Genomic DNA, 15,626 nt, shown 5'->3' on the forward strand with positions numbered 1-15,626 from the left:
TTTCAATCACAGACGTGGATATTATAAATGCACCACTATCTCCCCTTTGTAAAACGAGATAAGCTCTGTTGAGGGAGAAAAGGAAATGCCAGTGTAGAGAACCCTCTTTAATTGTTCCTCGTCCGTTAAGAGGAGCGACAGAGAGTAAATTAGAAACGGGGTGTCAGGGTGAAAACTTTGCACCATTTCACGCTGCGCCGCGGTAAAATAAAAAGATACTGATTGTGTTGCTGAGGCACCCTTGTGCTGTTAGGACAGGGGAGGCCCTGTCGTAGTGTGTCAAAGCCATTAAGTTACCCTATTCTATCAAGAGGTACTTTTTTGAATTTATTGGATCAAAAAAATAACCAGAATAGAGTGTGTATATTCAAGACTGCTTTTATGCTTTAACATCTATACTATTTCTCAAAGAGAACATGTTTCACCAAAAGTCACATTAACAATGTGTTCGATGTGACTGCTGCTTTCAGCCTGTTGCAGCCTCACCCAAAAAGTTGGTTTGAAAAGAAGGGCTTGATCTAATTGGGAGGCTAGCCAATAATAGTTTGTGGGGTGGCATCTTTTGGATAAATAAAGATAAAGAAGGATATTTTTGTTCTCTATTTTCATCCTTTTCTCAAACCTGATGTTTTACTCCAGATCCCTAATTTGTTGTTTCCTTTTCGTTTCAACCCCTTGTACCAGAAGTTGCTCTTGCTCCCCACGCTGTTATTCTTGTATTTAAAAACAGTGCATTTAATGCTCTTCTCCTTGATCTTATATTCTTTCTCCATTTTTTTTTAGAACCCTGATGACGTTGACCTGAGTGGCAGATGTGAAGAATAAACATCACCACCAGGGTGAAGCTGGTGCAAACTCTAAAGAAAAAAAAGGCCCTATAGCTCCCCTCCTGTATCTCTTGTTTACTGTACCCATCTCTTTGTTTCCATGAGCACCACGCGGTTAGAGACCGGTATCGTCTGGTTTACGTATGACTACTTCTCTTGGTTCCTGTGACTGGAATGGTGTAAAGGCCCTCAGTTTGTTTGGCTCTTGACTGACCAGTTGCTGCCGGATCCAGCTACTGGCGTGCACATCTTCAGTCACTTACATTGAAAGGGTGCAAACTTAAAGGCTGACATTTTGGCATTTCAACAACTGTACCAGTGTACAAGTTGTTACAATGGCTAAATGTCATTTTAAAGCAACATAAAGAAGAAGAAAAAAAAGGATATGTCAACATACAACTACAAAGAAAATGTGAAAGAACTGCACACCGCCTGGGAAAGTATCAATAACAAGGACAGATACTGAAATGGTTGTAAAGAATAGTCATTAAAAGTTGAATGCATAGATTATCACACTCATCCTGCATCTACGTTTCGTTAAAGTGAGTAATATCACTCAGAAAAGTCTCTGGAGGGGTCTGGCTATGGATTTGAATATATGCTAAACATGCAACCTCTTATGGCTCTCTACCTGCAACAGAACATAATGGACTTTCAAAATAAGTGTTGATCTTGGACTGGACCCTGTTCTCTCCCAATAAGAAGTCCAGTAAGGGAACTGAACTGGCTTGACACGTGCAGACCTGACCCCAAGTGGAGCCTGAACTGGAAATGTACTGGTTGATTAAACTGGTGAAGGACAAGACTGCAGTTACTAAACTTACCTGGACTAAACTAGACAGGCTCCTTGTCTGCGGATCTCGTCTGTCTATTCTTATATCTACTGCTTTCCACTGGATGGGACTACTGAGGACCTTAAGGACCTTTACTCCAGTCCACTTATCAGGTGAGTAATCTGCTGATTAGCCCCTGAACTCTTACCAAACAAGCAGCCAAACGGGAAGTTCTCTCACCCAAAGAATGGGTCTCATTAATTGGCGTGACATATGGTGACCCACAGGCATTCACCTTGGCTGTCCACCAATTTTGGGTCCTGCCCTATAGTTTTAGACAGGCTTGCACTTTCCTGCTGCAAGAGCTCTGTAACCTGATGAGGGCAGCGCTTTAATGAGCACCATGTAATTGCTGGCAGTGAGACAATTAGAAAGGTACCATGGCCAAATAAAGTGCTTCGTCACTACTCTCTGCTGACATTATCACAACAGACAAAGGGAATACAACTCCCTGCCCCTATGTTTGTTTCTCATTCTCCCCTTCTCTGATAGTTGTCTGTCCATGTGTATTTTTGCTGTTCTGCCTGAGGCAGTGATCGAATACTGGAGGAAAATATAATATGCTGGGCAAGGGTGTGGTTTTGAACAAACACCACAGCCTCAGGGATGGACTTGATGTCCAAAAGGGGGGCTTCAACATGGTGTCAGGCTTGGCATTTTCGACTCTCAAAGGGTTCTAAATTGCACATCTTCCCAGGCTAGTTACCAATTGAATAGATATTATCATTATAATGAATATAATTGCTTGGATATCAGCTAATGAAACCAAATAGGACAGTCATAGAACAATCAAATATTATATTTGAATGGAGGTGTTGTCCAAAAACAGCTCATCCGTCAATGATTAGTGCCAAAAATGTAGCTCATATGGAGACCAATCATTTAAATTTGTCCCTTGCTATGTCATTATCCATGGCTACAACAACACTTCATTCCTCCAACTGCATTGGACCCATTTAGACATATTTTCAGGAATGGAAAAACCTCATGTGCAAAAGTGTACGGAATAAGCAATCCGCCTTTTTACCACTGATTATAAAAAGCATCAGTTACTATTATGTGTCCCTTAACTGCAGCAGTTGAATCAGGTTCACTGTTTATACAGTGGGGAGATGGGGAGATGGGGAGATGGATAGATGGATAGATGGATAGATAGATAGATAGGCAGACTCACACAAAACATTGTATAATGTCCGTATAAAACATGTAATACTTAAATTACATGAAGCAGCAAAAATAACAGTGATTCTGACCAAGTTTTTCAGTCAGACTCTTTCTCTTGTAAGTGATGTTGACAATATGTTTTGAGAATCATCTGAACTGTTTCCGCTTTAAGGTTATTGTAAAGCTGCACATCAATAACCAATGACAAAATCCCTTTCAGTGCTCACTCAGTAATAAAAGCAATGAATCCCCAGTCAGTTGTCATGTACAGAAAAACAGGAAGAACTCCAGCAGGAACCAAAGGTAGTTATCTCTTTATCTACACCTACTGTATAAACGTGTGTGTGTGCATGTGTTCTTTCCTGACAGCTTGAACACTGCGTGACTGCAGATGTTAGACAATTGGAGCTTTTATACACACACAGTCACACACACGTTCCCACACACGGTTATTGCTGGTCACTGACGGACACGCATACCACATATTGGAAGAGACACAAACTAAAAGCCTGGGATATAAATAGATCCCCTTTAAAACAAAACAAAAAAAAAAAAAACTCCATGAAGACTGCGTCATGAAGTGTCCTCAGATATGCTCCAAAGTTAAAAGCAGAATAGGAGCATGTCTTCTATTTTTATCTTAGCCTTTAGATTCTCTGGGTGCAGATGTTTTAGTTATGTTTGGATGTATCTTTTTAATCAGTAGACAGAATGACATGTTCATGATGAAGTCGGGGAAGTACCAGTGGACAAATGGAATGTGTATGAATACGATATTCTTTATTCCAATTAATGCGTGTAAAGGTTATACACGTCTTTCATTGGCACCTATTACAGTAGCTCTGTGTCTTGTGTGCTTGCATCCATAGCAGTCATCAGTCGAACATATGATGGCGGATTCTGCATCTCCCCCCTAGACTGCACAGTATTAGCTAAATATTGGCAAGAAGATTCTGATTCATGGCTTTGTTCTGACGCTTGAATTGAAAAAGACTTCAACAAGGTTTATAATTAAAAATTGGTGATTCAAATTGTATTTTTATCCACATCAACCTGTTTGAGCCATGTGAGATTATGTCATAATTTACAATGAGTTCACATTACCATCTCATTCCTTGAGGAAAAACTGCCACTTTTAGACATAAATCCTGCTTTCATTGCTCTCTTCCTCAGTCGTAAAAGTGAGTCAAGCTTGGTAGATCCTCTGCAGACACCTTGATAACGATGATGATGATGAACGGATGGTGCATGCTTTTCACTCCTTCAAGACACTCTTCATTGCTCTTCTCTCCTCCTTGTTCACGATCAAGTACCATCGTCAGAAAAGAACATTATGGGCTGATTATCTTGACTGAAATATGTCCGTCTCGTACGATTACAAGTGCAGCGAGAGTGAGGAGGCCGTATGTACAGTTTTCAGTTAGCATGATTTTATACAGGGAACACGTTGAAGGTGAAGGATAAAAGTTGCTATTTAATCCTTTTCCTAAATGTTGTTAATAGAAATCTGACTCCTCTAACTAATTACCTCAAATCTCTCTGCGCATTCTTTTGATGGGATGAGAGGAATGACTGAAGACGTCTCTTTCAGGTTAACAGAGTTTATTAACCCGATGAATCAAGAATAGAAGTTACAGAGTCTCTGGGTTCAACACTACGTGTCCCTGACGACAGACAGATACCTGGTCAGTTCGCGAAGTCCGAGCCCCGACTATCTTTCCCTGAACCCTTTTATACATTAGACAGAGAATATCTAACCAAATTATGCATTTGAGAATGTGCGGTTTCCTTCCTCCGATTGGGCAGCTTTCCAAATTATGCGCCTCCTGATGTTTGGTTCCGCTTCTCTCATTGGTGCATCATACTCCCGAATCCTTTGTCCTTCTATAGGGGAAGACACATCCTGCCTGGCCTGTTTCTTATCACAGGAAGACATCTAGTCTAGTCATCATTTCCTTTTAAGCAACGAACCATTTAAGTGATTAACTATCAAGGTCCACTGAACCTATCAATGTGGATGAGTGATTAACTGTTCAGGGCCTTAAACTAAACCTATGTTTGATTTGGTGATGAGTGATTCAGTTTAAAGGGCCACATCAAACACATGTTGGAATGTGCACTCACTTCTGCAAGCCCTCTTCACAGAATACCTTTAACCTCTGAACTGAAATCTCAAACAATTGGATTAAAACACTTAGAGTAAAACATGATATAATATAAATGTGAGCAACAATCATTCATACAATGGATATCTAATCATTCCTTTGTATTTGGTGATCAAACCTTTATTCAACACTACATTAATGTAGTAAACACTTTGATTATATGTAGAAAGAGGCCTATTATTCTAATAAAAGGAAAAGGAAGTCATTGACTTTATTTCAGAAATGTTGTCAAACAAGAAACCCTTTGTATATGTTGGGGTTTTTTTCTTTTTTTTTCCAATGAAGCAACAAACATCTTGTTAGCTTGGCTTGCTATAAAGCTAATCAATGGGAAACAGCTGGCTTGGCTCTACATAAAACATAAACCACATATTGGTTTCAGCTCAGGAACAGTAGGGGTTTTGTTTGTTTGTTTGTTTGTTTTTTTATGTTATTGGTTCATTTCATACTCAAACTCAAACCAAAATGTTGCCGTTCTGTATGGAGTTTGTTTCTGGGCCAGGCTGAACAAGTTGCTGCCAGGCAAACCGTTTCCCTGTTTCCAATTTGTGTTACATTTCTCTGCCACAGACATAGCTGTACTGTAATTTGACATTTAGAGGCATTAGTGCATCCGCATAGTAACCTGGTAATGTCTTAGTTAATGCTGTGAACATGTAACATGCTTTTTTTTTTTTTTGTGATGTCGTCTGTCTCTTCACTTAAACAGTGCGTGTCAACTGTTGCATCGTTGACGTTTTCTGCACGCAACAGCTTCCATAATCTGCCATTTCTTTAAGCAACATGTAAGATTCCCTGCTGGCATCTACTCCGTTTATTTCATTTACGTGGGCTAAAAGGGCACAGTGAGACACTTACAGACTATATTTGTTTTTGCAACCTTAATGTAGAGGAGATGCAGCATGTGCTCTCTCCATGTGGGCTGATGGGACATGCTTCGACTTCAATCTGCAGCGTGTCACTTCTGTTGGCTGAGGTGGAGTGATGTATGTAGGCATGGCCATGCATATATTACTGCGTTTCTATCAAACTGTCTTGGGCCTCATCTCTCTCGCTCTCACACACCTAAAAACAGTATCTTAAGAGGACGTCTGGTTTCACAGACACGTGAAATCCTGCTCTTTTTTTTTAGTTTCCAGCTGTGTGAGTGACGAAGATTCGAACGGAGAAAAAGGAAAGGATATGGCGCTGAAACGTGTGTGCCACTCTATGTGTCTGTGAATCCCTGCTGTTATCTTACCTGCAGTGATGAAGTGTCCTACAAGAGCGCGACAAGGTGAACAATCCTTCCTCTAAGAAGGTGCAGGCAAAGACAGACAACGATGTCAGAAAAGAAAAAAGAAAAAAAACTCAAAAGGATCGGACAGGGTAAAATGTAACAGAAGAGTATTCAAGGTTGAGAAAGACAGACTGGTAAAGATCTGTGATATCATTCCAGAAGGTGCCTACATGCGCTTGTGCAGTGTGGGTAAACATGATCGCGTGGTGCAAATAGATGGATATTTACAGACCAGATAATCCGCAGCTTTGATCTTAGTGCCCCAATATTGCTTCTTGAATTGAACTGATCGGGAGGGGAGCAAAAAGGAGGACAGGCACTGTACAAGATAAGCAGCTTCATAAAGAAAAGGAGGAAAAAAGGATAAAAGGGAAAAGAAAGGGATTAAAAAAAAGGAGAGTAAAGACGACGGGCAAGAATAAAAAAATAAAAAATAAAAAAAAAGATGAGGAGTTGAAAGAAAAGAAATAGATGGATAACACATACAGGGGAGAAGCAATCAGGATGTTCGGGGGATTTCTCAGATGTATTGTGCTGTGAGGTGTCTTTGGTCCCTTGGACAGAAAATATAGTTGTATTAATAATAGATGACACAACATACGTCAAAACACGTAATGCACATTATTTCTGAAAGGGATTTTTTTTTTTCGGCCTTCTTAAAATGTTTCAATGTGGGCATTTACGAGGACTATATGCAGCATTGACTGATACTCCAGCACGAATGAGTGTGAGAGGTAATTCTGAGGATGGATTCATGTGTCAGTAGCACTAAAAGGTTGACATTTCTTCCACCCTGGAGTAGCATCTGGAAGCTGGGAATACTAAACTGCAGCGAAGTAGCCAAGGAGAAAAAAAAAACAACAACAACAAAACAACAAACATTGCACTAAAATGTAAGCGCCACTGGGATATGTTCTGCTGAAGATCTCGCTCTCAGTGTTCCAGCGTTTACTTGGGAAGGTCAGTGGCACACAGCATATTCAGCTGTTTAAAAGCACTGCTGTCGACTTGTGTATTCAATATTAGTCTACATCCCACCACCTCTATCACATCAAACAAAGTGGTTTCAGAATTTGAAATTCAACTCACAACATCAACTCCCTCTTTCTCCCACTTCAATCGTCACTTTAAAAGTTTTTTTTTTTTTTTTTTTTTAAGTGTATTCGCACCATAATGCATTATCATAATACAGTGCTCTACTGCAACCTTTCCGAGTCACGACCCCCAATAATATTAAAAACTTTGGTGTTGTCGACCCTCGAGAGGCTCTCGCTGTCACTTCATCTCCTCTCTTCCCTCTGTACAATTGTTTTAGGGGCTTATTATAAATTATAGACCTCGTAGTAACGTCATAACTAGCCTAGTACAGTCATGGCAAACAGCCTGTTAAGTGAAGAGCGATTCATATGTACATGTCATTGATGCACACGTTGAACACACACCCATTTGCCCTTTCTGTAAAGATAACCGATCCTTGGGACATTAATAAATCAAAGAAATGTTTAGAACAGATAGTTTATGGCCTTGTTTGGGTGAAACTTGTGAAGAAAGTGAGGGGCTGACAGCTGTGGTCACTCACACAGTAAACATGTAGTCTTGTGTGAAAACCATGACGCACACGCAGGAGCCGTGACAAACTGACTAATTCTACCTCTGGTACAGCCTCGTAATGTAAAAACCAACCTCCAGGCAAAACTATGTCGCTTCATTTTCGGGCCGGTATTACAGTAGATGGGGCTGCTGAAGACAGAAAGGAAGTGTTGGGAGTGAGGGGATGACATGCAGCAAAGGGACGAGGTCGAATTGAACCAACGGGCGCTGATATGAGGACTAGAGCCTCTGTACAAATGTAAAAAATTTTTTTCTTCTTTACAACCATCTGCTGACCACCCAGAAATGATCTTGCAACCCCTGCAGGGGTCAGGGACTGCGAGGTTGAGAACCACTGCTCTGCTGAATGGTATTTATGTCTGTTAACTACTATTTTTCCATTAGAACACATCTGTCAGACACGGCAATACTGCAGCACTGAAAGTGATTTAAACTAGTAGTTGAGGGCTGCAGAATAGTCATTAAATTCCACTGAGAGCCTGCGGTGCAAAGGAGGGGGCAGTGCATGTATTTATTACCACTTGAAATATTAAACACGATCAAAACTGAAGCTGGCTGACGTCTAAGTGAAACATGGACTTTTCAAAGTCTATCACGTTTTAACTCAAATTGTGCATTGTAGGGAGGGGACAGCGCAAATTAATTAAAAAAAACAAAAAAAACCTTATACATGGGTAAACATGCCAGAATCAGCTAACACGCTACTTTTCATCTGTAGTCCCCTGGCCTTGATGTTAAAGAGGCTTTTAAAAAATAAATAAATAAATAAACAAGGAGATAAAGGAAAACGTCACCAGCAGAAGAATACACCGCACCGAACAAAACAGAACAAAGCACACAGCCGAACAGTTACAAGGTGAAACAGCAGAACAGAGTGCAAAGATGAGAAAACACAGCTTCTGAGAGCAATCAAAGCAGTGGTGAAAAGAAAAAAGAAAACATTAAATACACAGTACAGTTGAGGGTACTTCCATTATAAATAGGTTTAGTGCTGACGTATATGTATTGACAGTCCATTGTTTTAGTTGCTTAGAAAACAATGTGTATGTGTTTAGTTGTCTGATACGTTCTGGGATTGAATTCCACTGTATAGAATTTTTAACAAAACAGGCTGATTGACGAAAAGAACTTTTTTTTGGAACGGGATGATACAATCTCCTCGAGTTGATCCCCTTGTGACATGATCAGCGCCAGCTCTTCTGTTGATGTAGATTCCGACAGATGTGTTCATCTGCCACTTAAAACAAATCTGTCAGACACGGGAATACTCACACAGCAAACATGTAGTTTGTCTTGGATACAGGAAAATACCTTGATCCATTTAAATATAAATAGTTGCAGATGTGTTTTCCCAAAACTGACTGTAAAAAAAACAACAAAAAAACGTTTTTATTCAGCACTTTTTCATGTACTTTAAATGTGGCGTCTAGAAAATGTTTAGTGCAGTTTGTACAACTGCAGTGAATTATAGATTACATGTTGCACTGATCACAGTAATGATCAAGGGTTCTCGTTTGAACTTCCATTTGAAGCATTTTCCCCCAGTGTTGCCAGTTTGGCTTTTTGTAACTTGTGATTTTGTTTATTTTTATTTTATTTTATTTTTTTGTCAAAAGTTACAAGTGACAAATCTAGCGACTTGTTATTTTGAGAAGTGATGTCTGATTTGAAATGGCTAAAAAAAAAACAAGAATCAAAAAAAGACAGTTGATTTGTAGCTCTAAACATATTTAGGGTTTTTTCTACTCACGTGTTGTCCCTCCCACGATGTTATTTCTCTTCGAGAGCGTCCATTGCGATTGCATGCTTATTGCCAATTATGCAAAGTAGGTGATGACATCATTTAGCGACTTCCTGTGACTTTTAGAACAGCCAATAGCTTATTTCCTTGGCAACACTGATCATCACTCAATTTTTATTTTTTATTTTGGGAGATTGTAAACATTTTGTCGTCTCCCTTATTATCATTACCATCATTGTTACTTCTTTTAAAGGCGTTAAAAGTCTTTTAATAAGATACATGTAACAGGTTAAATGAAGCGTTACTGAAATACCCTGAACAGCAATGCAGCCATTCACACCTGCAGCGGCTTTGAGTTAGCACCCCTCCCTTTATTTATCTGAACAGAATCCCATTTCCTCCTGCATGCGGAGAGAGAAAAAGGGGAATATGTGTGGATTCAAATCTTCTGCTAGTTTCAGGTTCTGGCTTCACACCATCTGTTTGGCTTTTTTATCGTCAGCTTTACACTTTTAATGCTGATTCAGTGCATTTGTGTTGGGGGGGAAAAAGTAAGAAGATGGCAATACTCGAGAGTCATGTATTTTGGCGTCTTTCAGCCGTTCGAGGCATTAAGTGCACTGTGGTGTGTCATTAGTTTATTGGGCGGATTTAAACCATCACCCATATAATGGTATCGGGTAACACAGGGAATGTTGTTATTAGGAGATGTTTTGTTTAAAAATGTCAAGCTGAACAAAACCCTGGTATTAGTGGGGGTTTTTTGTGATTGTTGTTGCTGTTAATTGCTAAATTTATTACAGGATTATGTTGCAGCAAAACTTCAGGCTCAGGGTCTTGTTCCATTGTTTTTATTGGTAAAGTTAATAGGGTTCATTTTGTCTGGTGAATGTTTACGTCGTCTTAGATGTTAGATTTGTCACTTTCTAATAGGATTCTAGGGGATTAGCCTTCAGTAATCTTGTCTTAAAGTATTTGTCTTACATATTTTGTCTCTGTAGGTGCACATTGGACCAAATTCTTAATGAATGACTACTTTAAAGTCAAAATAATGCATGCTGCTTACCCCTGCTTTGATTTAAAATATACATTGCGGACCTCTATGTAATACAAGTTTGGCTGTGCCGTTTAGCCTTACAAATGCAGTCTGAGAAATAGATGTTTGCTCATCAGCTGTTCAACGATGGAAGTGTTATTTTATCCTGGCCCAGAAGGACATGTTTTAGATAATCAGCAGCTAATATTCAAGTATGTTTAAAGTCAGATTAGTTTATGGTTCATGACATGCAGCAGGAAATAAGAGAATGGCTAAATGTGGCAGTAAGAACAGGGTCTGTTGGTATTCTAAACATCTGGGACCAAAATATGCTTGTGGCCCAAACTTTAGGTGTGCATTTGTTGTGCACTGAACTGACAGTGAGAACATGTCAGGAAACCTCACCCTAATGTAAATGGTTAGGTTGTCACTGTGAGACTATTTGTCTTTAGCGAACTCTCAATCAAATAATCTGGGTGGATAGATACTCAACTAATGCAGGGAGGGTACAAGAAGTCTGTGGGCATAAATAAATGACAATTCAATTGCCCCTTCTCTGCCCCCCCCCAAAAAAATAATACCTACTTCCAACAATAAAGTATCTAATAGGTAACTTTTCTGTTAAAAACAAAAACAATTTTTTTAAATTCAATACTGTCTGTTTGTTTTTTAATAAGTTAGTTCAGAAAAATGTGTTTCCTGCTCATTGCGACTGCAACAATAACAACTTCAGGCAAATCACCAGCACCAACTTCAAGCACTTCAATCAACATGTGCAATATATACTGTGTTGTGCCTGGTTAACATAAAAACACCAACAAATACCAAACATGTTCCTTTTTTGCCATTTTGGATAAAATTAGTTGACTTTTTAAAGTATTGTGTCGTTGCGACATCTAACCATACTGAGTCTGACATATTGATGCCCCCCCCCCCAAACGACCATTTACAATGTGACATTTAATCATTTAGCATCCGGTCGATTTCCATAACACTTTTCCTATAAATCTACCAACACTTGAAAGCAGTGTATGATTTGCGTTAACAGGGAAATCGACAGTCCTCTTCATGTGGTCTAACTGACAAGTCTGGATTTAGGGCTTTTGATACTTGAGCATTGATACTTAGATTGATACTGTTAGACTATAATTTTTGTCTTTTGTTTGACTTGGGTGTGCTTGATTCAAACATTTGTCAGTTTCAGGATCTGCAGTAGGGGGCTTAGAGAGAGGAAGCTGGCATCCTGTCTGCCATGGTATTGTCTTAACACATTTTTGAGATGTTCAAATTTAGTAAAAGAAAAATGCATGTAACAGGACGGACACAGGTGAATGAATAAAGTAGATTGTTTATCTTATGTAATCAGAGTAGCCAGGTGAGTATCTGTCTATCATGGCCATCCCTTTTACAAGTGAAGGTAAAGTGAAGTACTCTTCATGATGTGAAGTACAATTGGCTGCTGATTGGACCCGGTCTGATACACAGAGATAGAAATTGACTCTGGCTCGGTGGCCTTCACTTGATAAAAGCTATCACACAAATTTGCACACAAAAACACACTGACAGAGCTTTGCCGGTGACTAACACTACACAAATGTTAACACAAATACAAATGTTCCAGCTGAATCCAGTTTTTACCGCCCAATGCAGGAAAATGATGCTTTGTGATCAAAATTTGGAACTACAGTACATGTGTTATATTCTATATCAATTTGGATCCACACCCAGATTTTTTTTTTTTTGTTAAACCACTGGCCAAGATTTCAAAATGTTGCAGTGGTAATGTTTTTAGTTGAGACAACCCAAACTCGGAATCACTGAATGTAAGCTAATGTCGATTTGTCTTCCTTTCAGACCCACTGACCAGAAGGAAAGCCACAAGCTGAAGACCAACACAGATGAGCAGTTAAGAGTAAAAAATAAAGAAGAGGGGTGCCAGTTTGCCAAATCACATCAATATCACTTTTTACCCCACTGATATCCACCAATACTTTCAGCAACATCATCATATCTGTCCCTTCAGGATAATGTGACTGGTCTACAGTGGGAATCTGAATAAGTGAATGTGAAGAAAAAAAATAAGTGTGCGTATGACTGCATTGTTAACATCTTGATTGGACTCATGCAGGCTTGTATCATGTTATCATTACCACCACAGAGTGCGTTTACGTGCACACATCATGATAAATACTGTAACATCTCACTTGTTCTATTCCTGAAGTGGTATATCTCCACGTGTCTGACAGAGAAAAACAATAAAAAAAAACAACCCTTTAGATCAACCAATGACACGGGTGCTCTATATAAGCATCTTCTTCATCATGCTCATGCTCTGAACTCCATGCTGGTTGTTGTAAATTGGATATGAGATACACAGGTGCCCTTTCAGATATACTGTATACCATGTGTGCACATAATTGGACTTCCCACCATTTACTAGTGCCATCATTATCATCATCATCATGGCTGTCCTGTGAAGAAAGTAAAGAAAGAGAAAACAGACTGAAAACCTCACACACACACACACTAACACACACACACACACACACACACAACCCAAAACAGGACAAAATAATAACACACAAATGCTTTGTCTTCACATTCCCCCTCTTTGTGCCCCCCCTCCCCCCCTTTTACTTTTTCTTTGGGCTTTATCTTTTATATGTGTACAGAAAGCAATTTCAAATCTTATAGTTTTGTACATGTAATTTTTATGGTGTGTGGATTTTTTCTAATAAAACAAAACAAAAATGGACGACTCTCCTCTGGCATGGCTGCATTTTGTTCTTCTTTGCAGATGAAATCTCGATCCAAATTTCTAGTTTCCTTGCGGAAAATGCTCGATTGCTTATGAAACAAAGTCATTAAAAATGTATCATTTTCAAACAGCAACCACAGATTATAAGTGAAGCTTTTCGGAGACAGAGTTGAGGAGTAATGGTTTTCTGCTCGACGGCTTTAATGCAAGTCAGTTTTAATGATAAAATGTGTTCATTATTGCTGTGGGAGGGAGTACTTGCAAAGACATGGGTTAGCATAAAAAGAAATACACAGGTCAACAGACGACTGTAAATGTTTTAAGAATACCACTATTACCCCTTGATGCTTTTTCACCTTCCCCGCCATCATTTGACGCATCAGAAAGAATTTTTTTTTTATTTTTTTCGTGATGATTTCATGGAGATTCACATATACTGTAAATATCCACATAATACAGGACACTCCAAACTTACAATGTGCGCAGGTCTGTTAAGAAGGCATGCTCTGCCTGCATTGACTCTGTTTACCGTCTGGTTTTATGTGTGTGGTCAAAGGAGAGCCCCAGCTATTTCAACAAACAGAAATTGGCACGTGTGCACAACATTCCTACACCTTCAATCCTCCCCTCCAGAGCGGAGCTACAGCACAATGGCGAGGAAAACAGCCAACGTACCATTTCACATCAACATTAAGCGGCCATGAAATCGGGGGTGAGTTTCTTCAGGAAACGAAAGGCATGCTTGTGCTGAGTACAAAAATTAATCTTGAACAACAACTTTAAACCAGATGTCTGAAGCTACTACATGGAGTATTTTAAGCCCCATTCACCCAACAAGTCAAGATACAGTACATGTAATTACTTGTGATGAGTAAAACTAGCTGCCAGTTCAGCAAGCAAAAAAATAATTAGCATGCCTAAAATGTGATAACCCCCAATCACACATGGATCAACCTCTCAGTCTTTAACCATACTCAGTTATGACGTCACTTCTTTTTGGCTTTATGAAGCGTCCATGCACATGAGCGGATGAATGCTTTGCTCGCTGAACCGTCACTCGAGTCTGACTGTAACTTTCAGACTGGAAAATGAGTACAGCTGTCTGGGAAATAAATAAACTTTCAAATCAATCCCGAATCATTCACTGGAAATCCATTTTGGCTTTTGTGCATCTTTGTTTCTATCATCCATAGATTGCACTGACGCAACATTGTAAAGATGAGCTTTTCCCTTTCTAAGTTTTCTTGTCTTACAAAAATGTTAAAAAAAAAAAAAAAAAAAGTCTTTATCCCCAGTTGTGAATGCTTCCTGTAAACGTAACCTAAATCTGTCTGCTTCTCTCTTTCCCTTGGCCCCACCGTTTGCTTTTCACCCTGCAGTCGCCCCTCTCCTTGACTCCAAATCCCTCGTTCCCTTTGGCTCTCTCCTGCTGTCCCCCCCCCCCCTTCTCAACCTCAGTACCCAATCTGCTATACACAACTTCATCCTGCTCCCCAGATCCACTACACTCCTCAGTTCTCTGCTCTTCAGCTCTTGGCAGGATGCCAGCGCCAGATCAGCTCCCCCACTGTGTCTCAGCTTCCCTCTCATCTCCACCTGTTAACTCTATTTTCTTTCGCTGTCTTTTTTCCCCACACTTTTTTTTTTTTTTTATAAATAAAGCAGATAGAATAAAAGTGGTTGGGAAATAATGAAAGTGAAAAAGAAAACATATCTTCCGTATCAGAGCTAGAACAGAGGAATAACTACTCTGACATTGAAGCCGAAAGGAAAACGGTTTAAAGAATAGGATACAGGAGGAGGAACGAGTCGTCTTTGCAAATACATCACCTGGGGTCTCATTTTAAAAAAAAGATCCACATATTAAAATGAGATTCATGTTTCTCTCTTTTAGCTCTGTAGCTGGCAGAGAGGGTGATTATAATGAGAAATCAGCGCAGCAGAGTAGAAAACAAAGTCGGATAACATCCTGATAAGTCCTTCTTATTTTGATGAATTCATTTCTAAAGGGTCAACGTCGCCTGTGTGAACACTTTTTTCTTTTTTCTCATTCTTTTTTTTTTTCCTACAAGGGTATGAACAAAACAAGGCCCATTTGTTTGATGATCACCTTGATACTTCCGTACAAGAAATCAGTTCTGCTACTGAATCCATTCATGACAACAAATATTTATATACTTTGCATTCTAAGTAACAGACCTGTTTCGTGTGC

General features: G+C 39.4%; 1 protein-coding gene across 3 annotated transcripts in view; it reads left to right on the forward strand.

Moving 5' to 3' along the window:
* The window catches only part of LOC306831021 (leucine-rich repeat and fibronectin type III domain-containing protein 1-like protein), a 168,809-nt gene extending 156,170 nt beyond the window's left edge, over positions 1-12,639 (forward strand). For all 3 annotated transcript variants that reach the window (XM_079354839.1, XM_079354841.1, XM_079354842.1), the window contains 2 exons: positions 784-1,773; positions 12,511-12,639. Coding sequence is in view for 1 of the 3 variants with exons in the window: in XM_079354842.1 (XP_079210968.1) it covers positions 784-791 (8 nt within the window). In the remaining 2 variants the exon portion in view is untranslated. The remainder of the gene's footprint in view (positions 1-783; positions 1,774-12,510) is intronic.
* The last annotated feature ends 2,987 nt before the right edge of the window (positions 12,640-15,626 follow it).

Source organism: Symphodus melops, assembly GCF_947650265.1.
Source record: "Symphodus melops genome assembly, chromosome: 10".
NCBI lineage: Eukaryota > Metazoa > Chordata > Actinopteri > Labriformes > Labridae > Symphodus > Symphodus melops.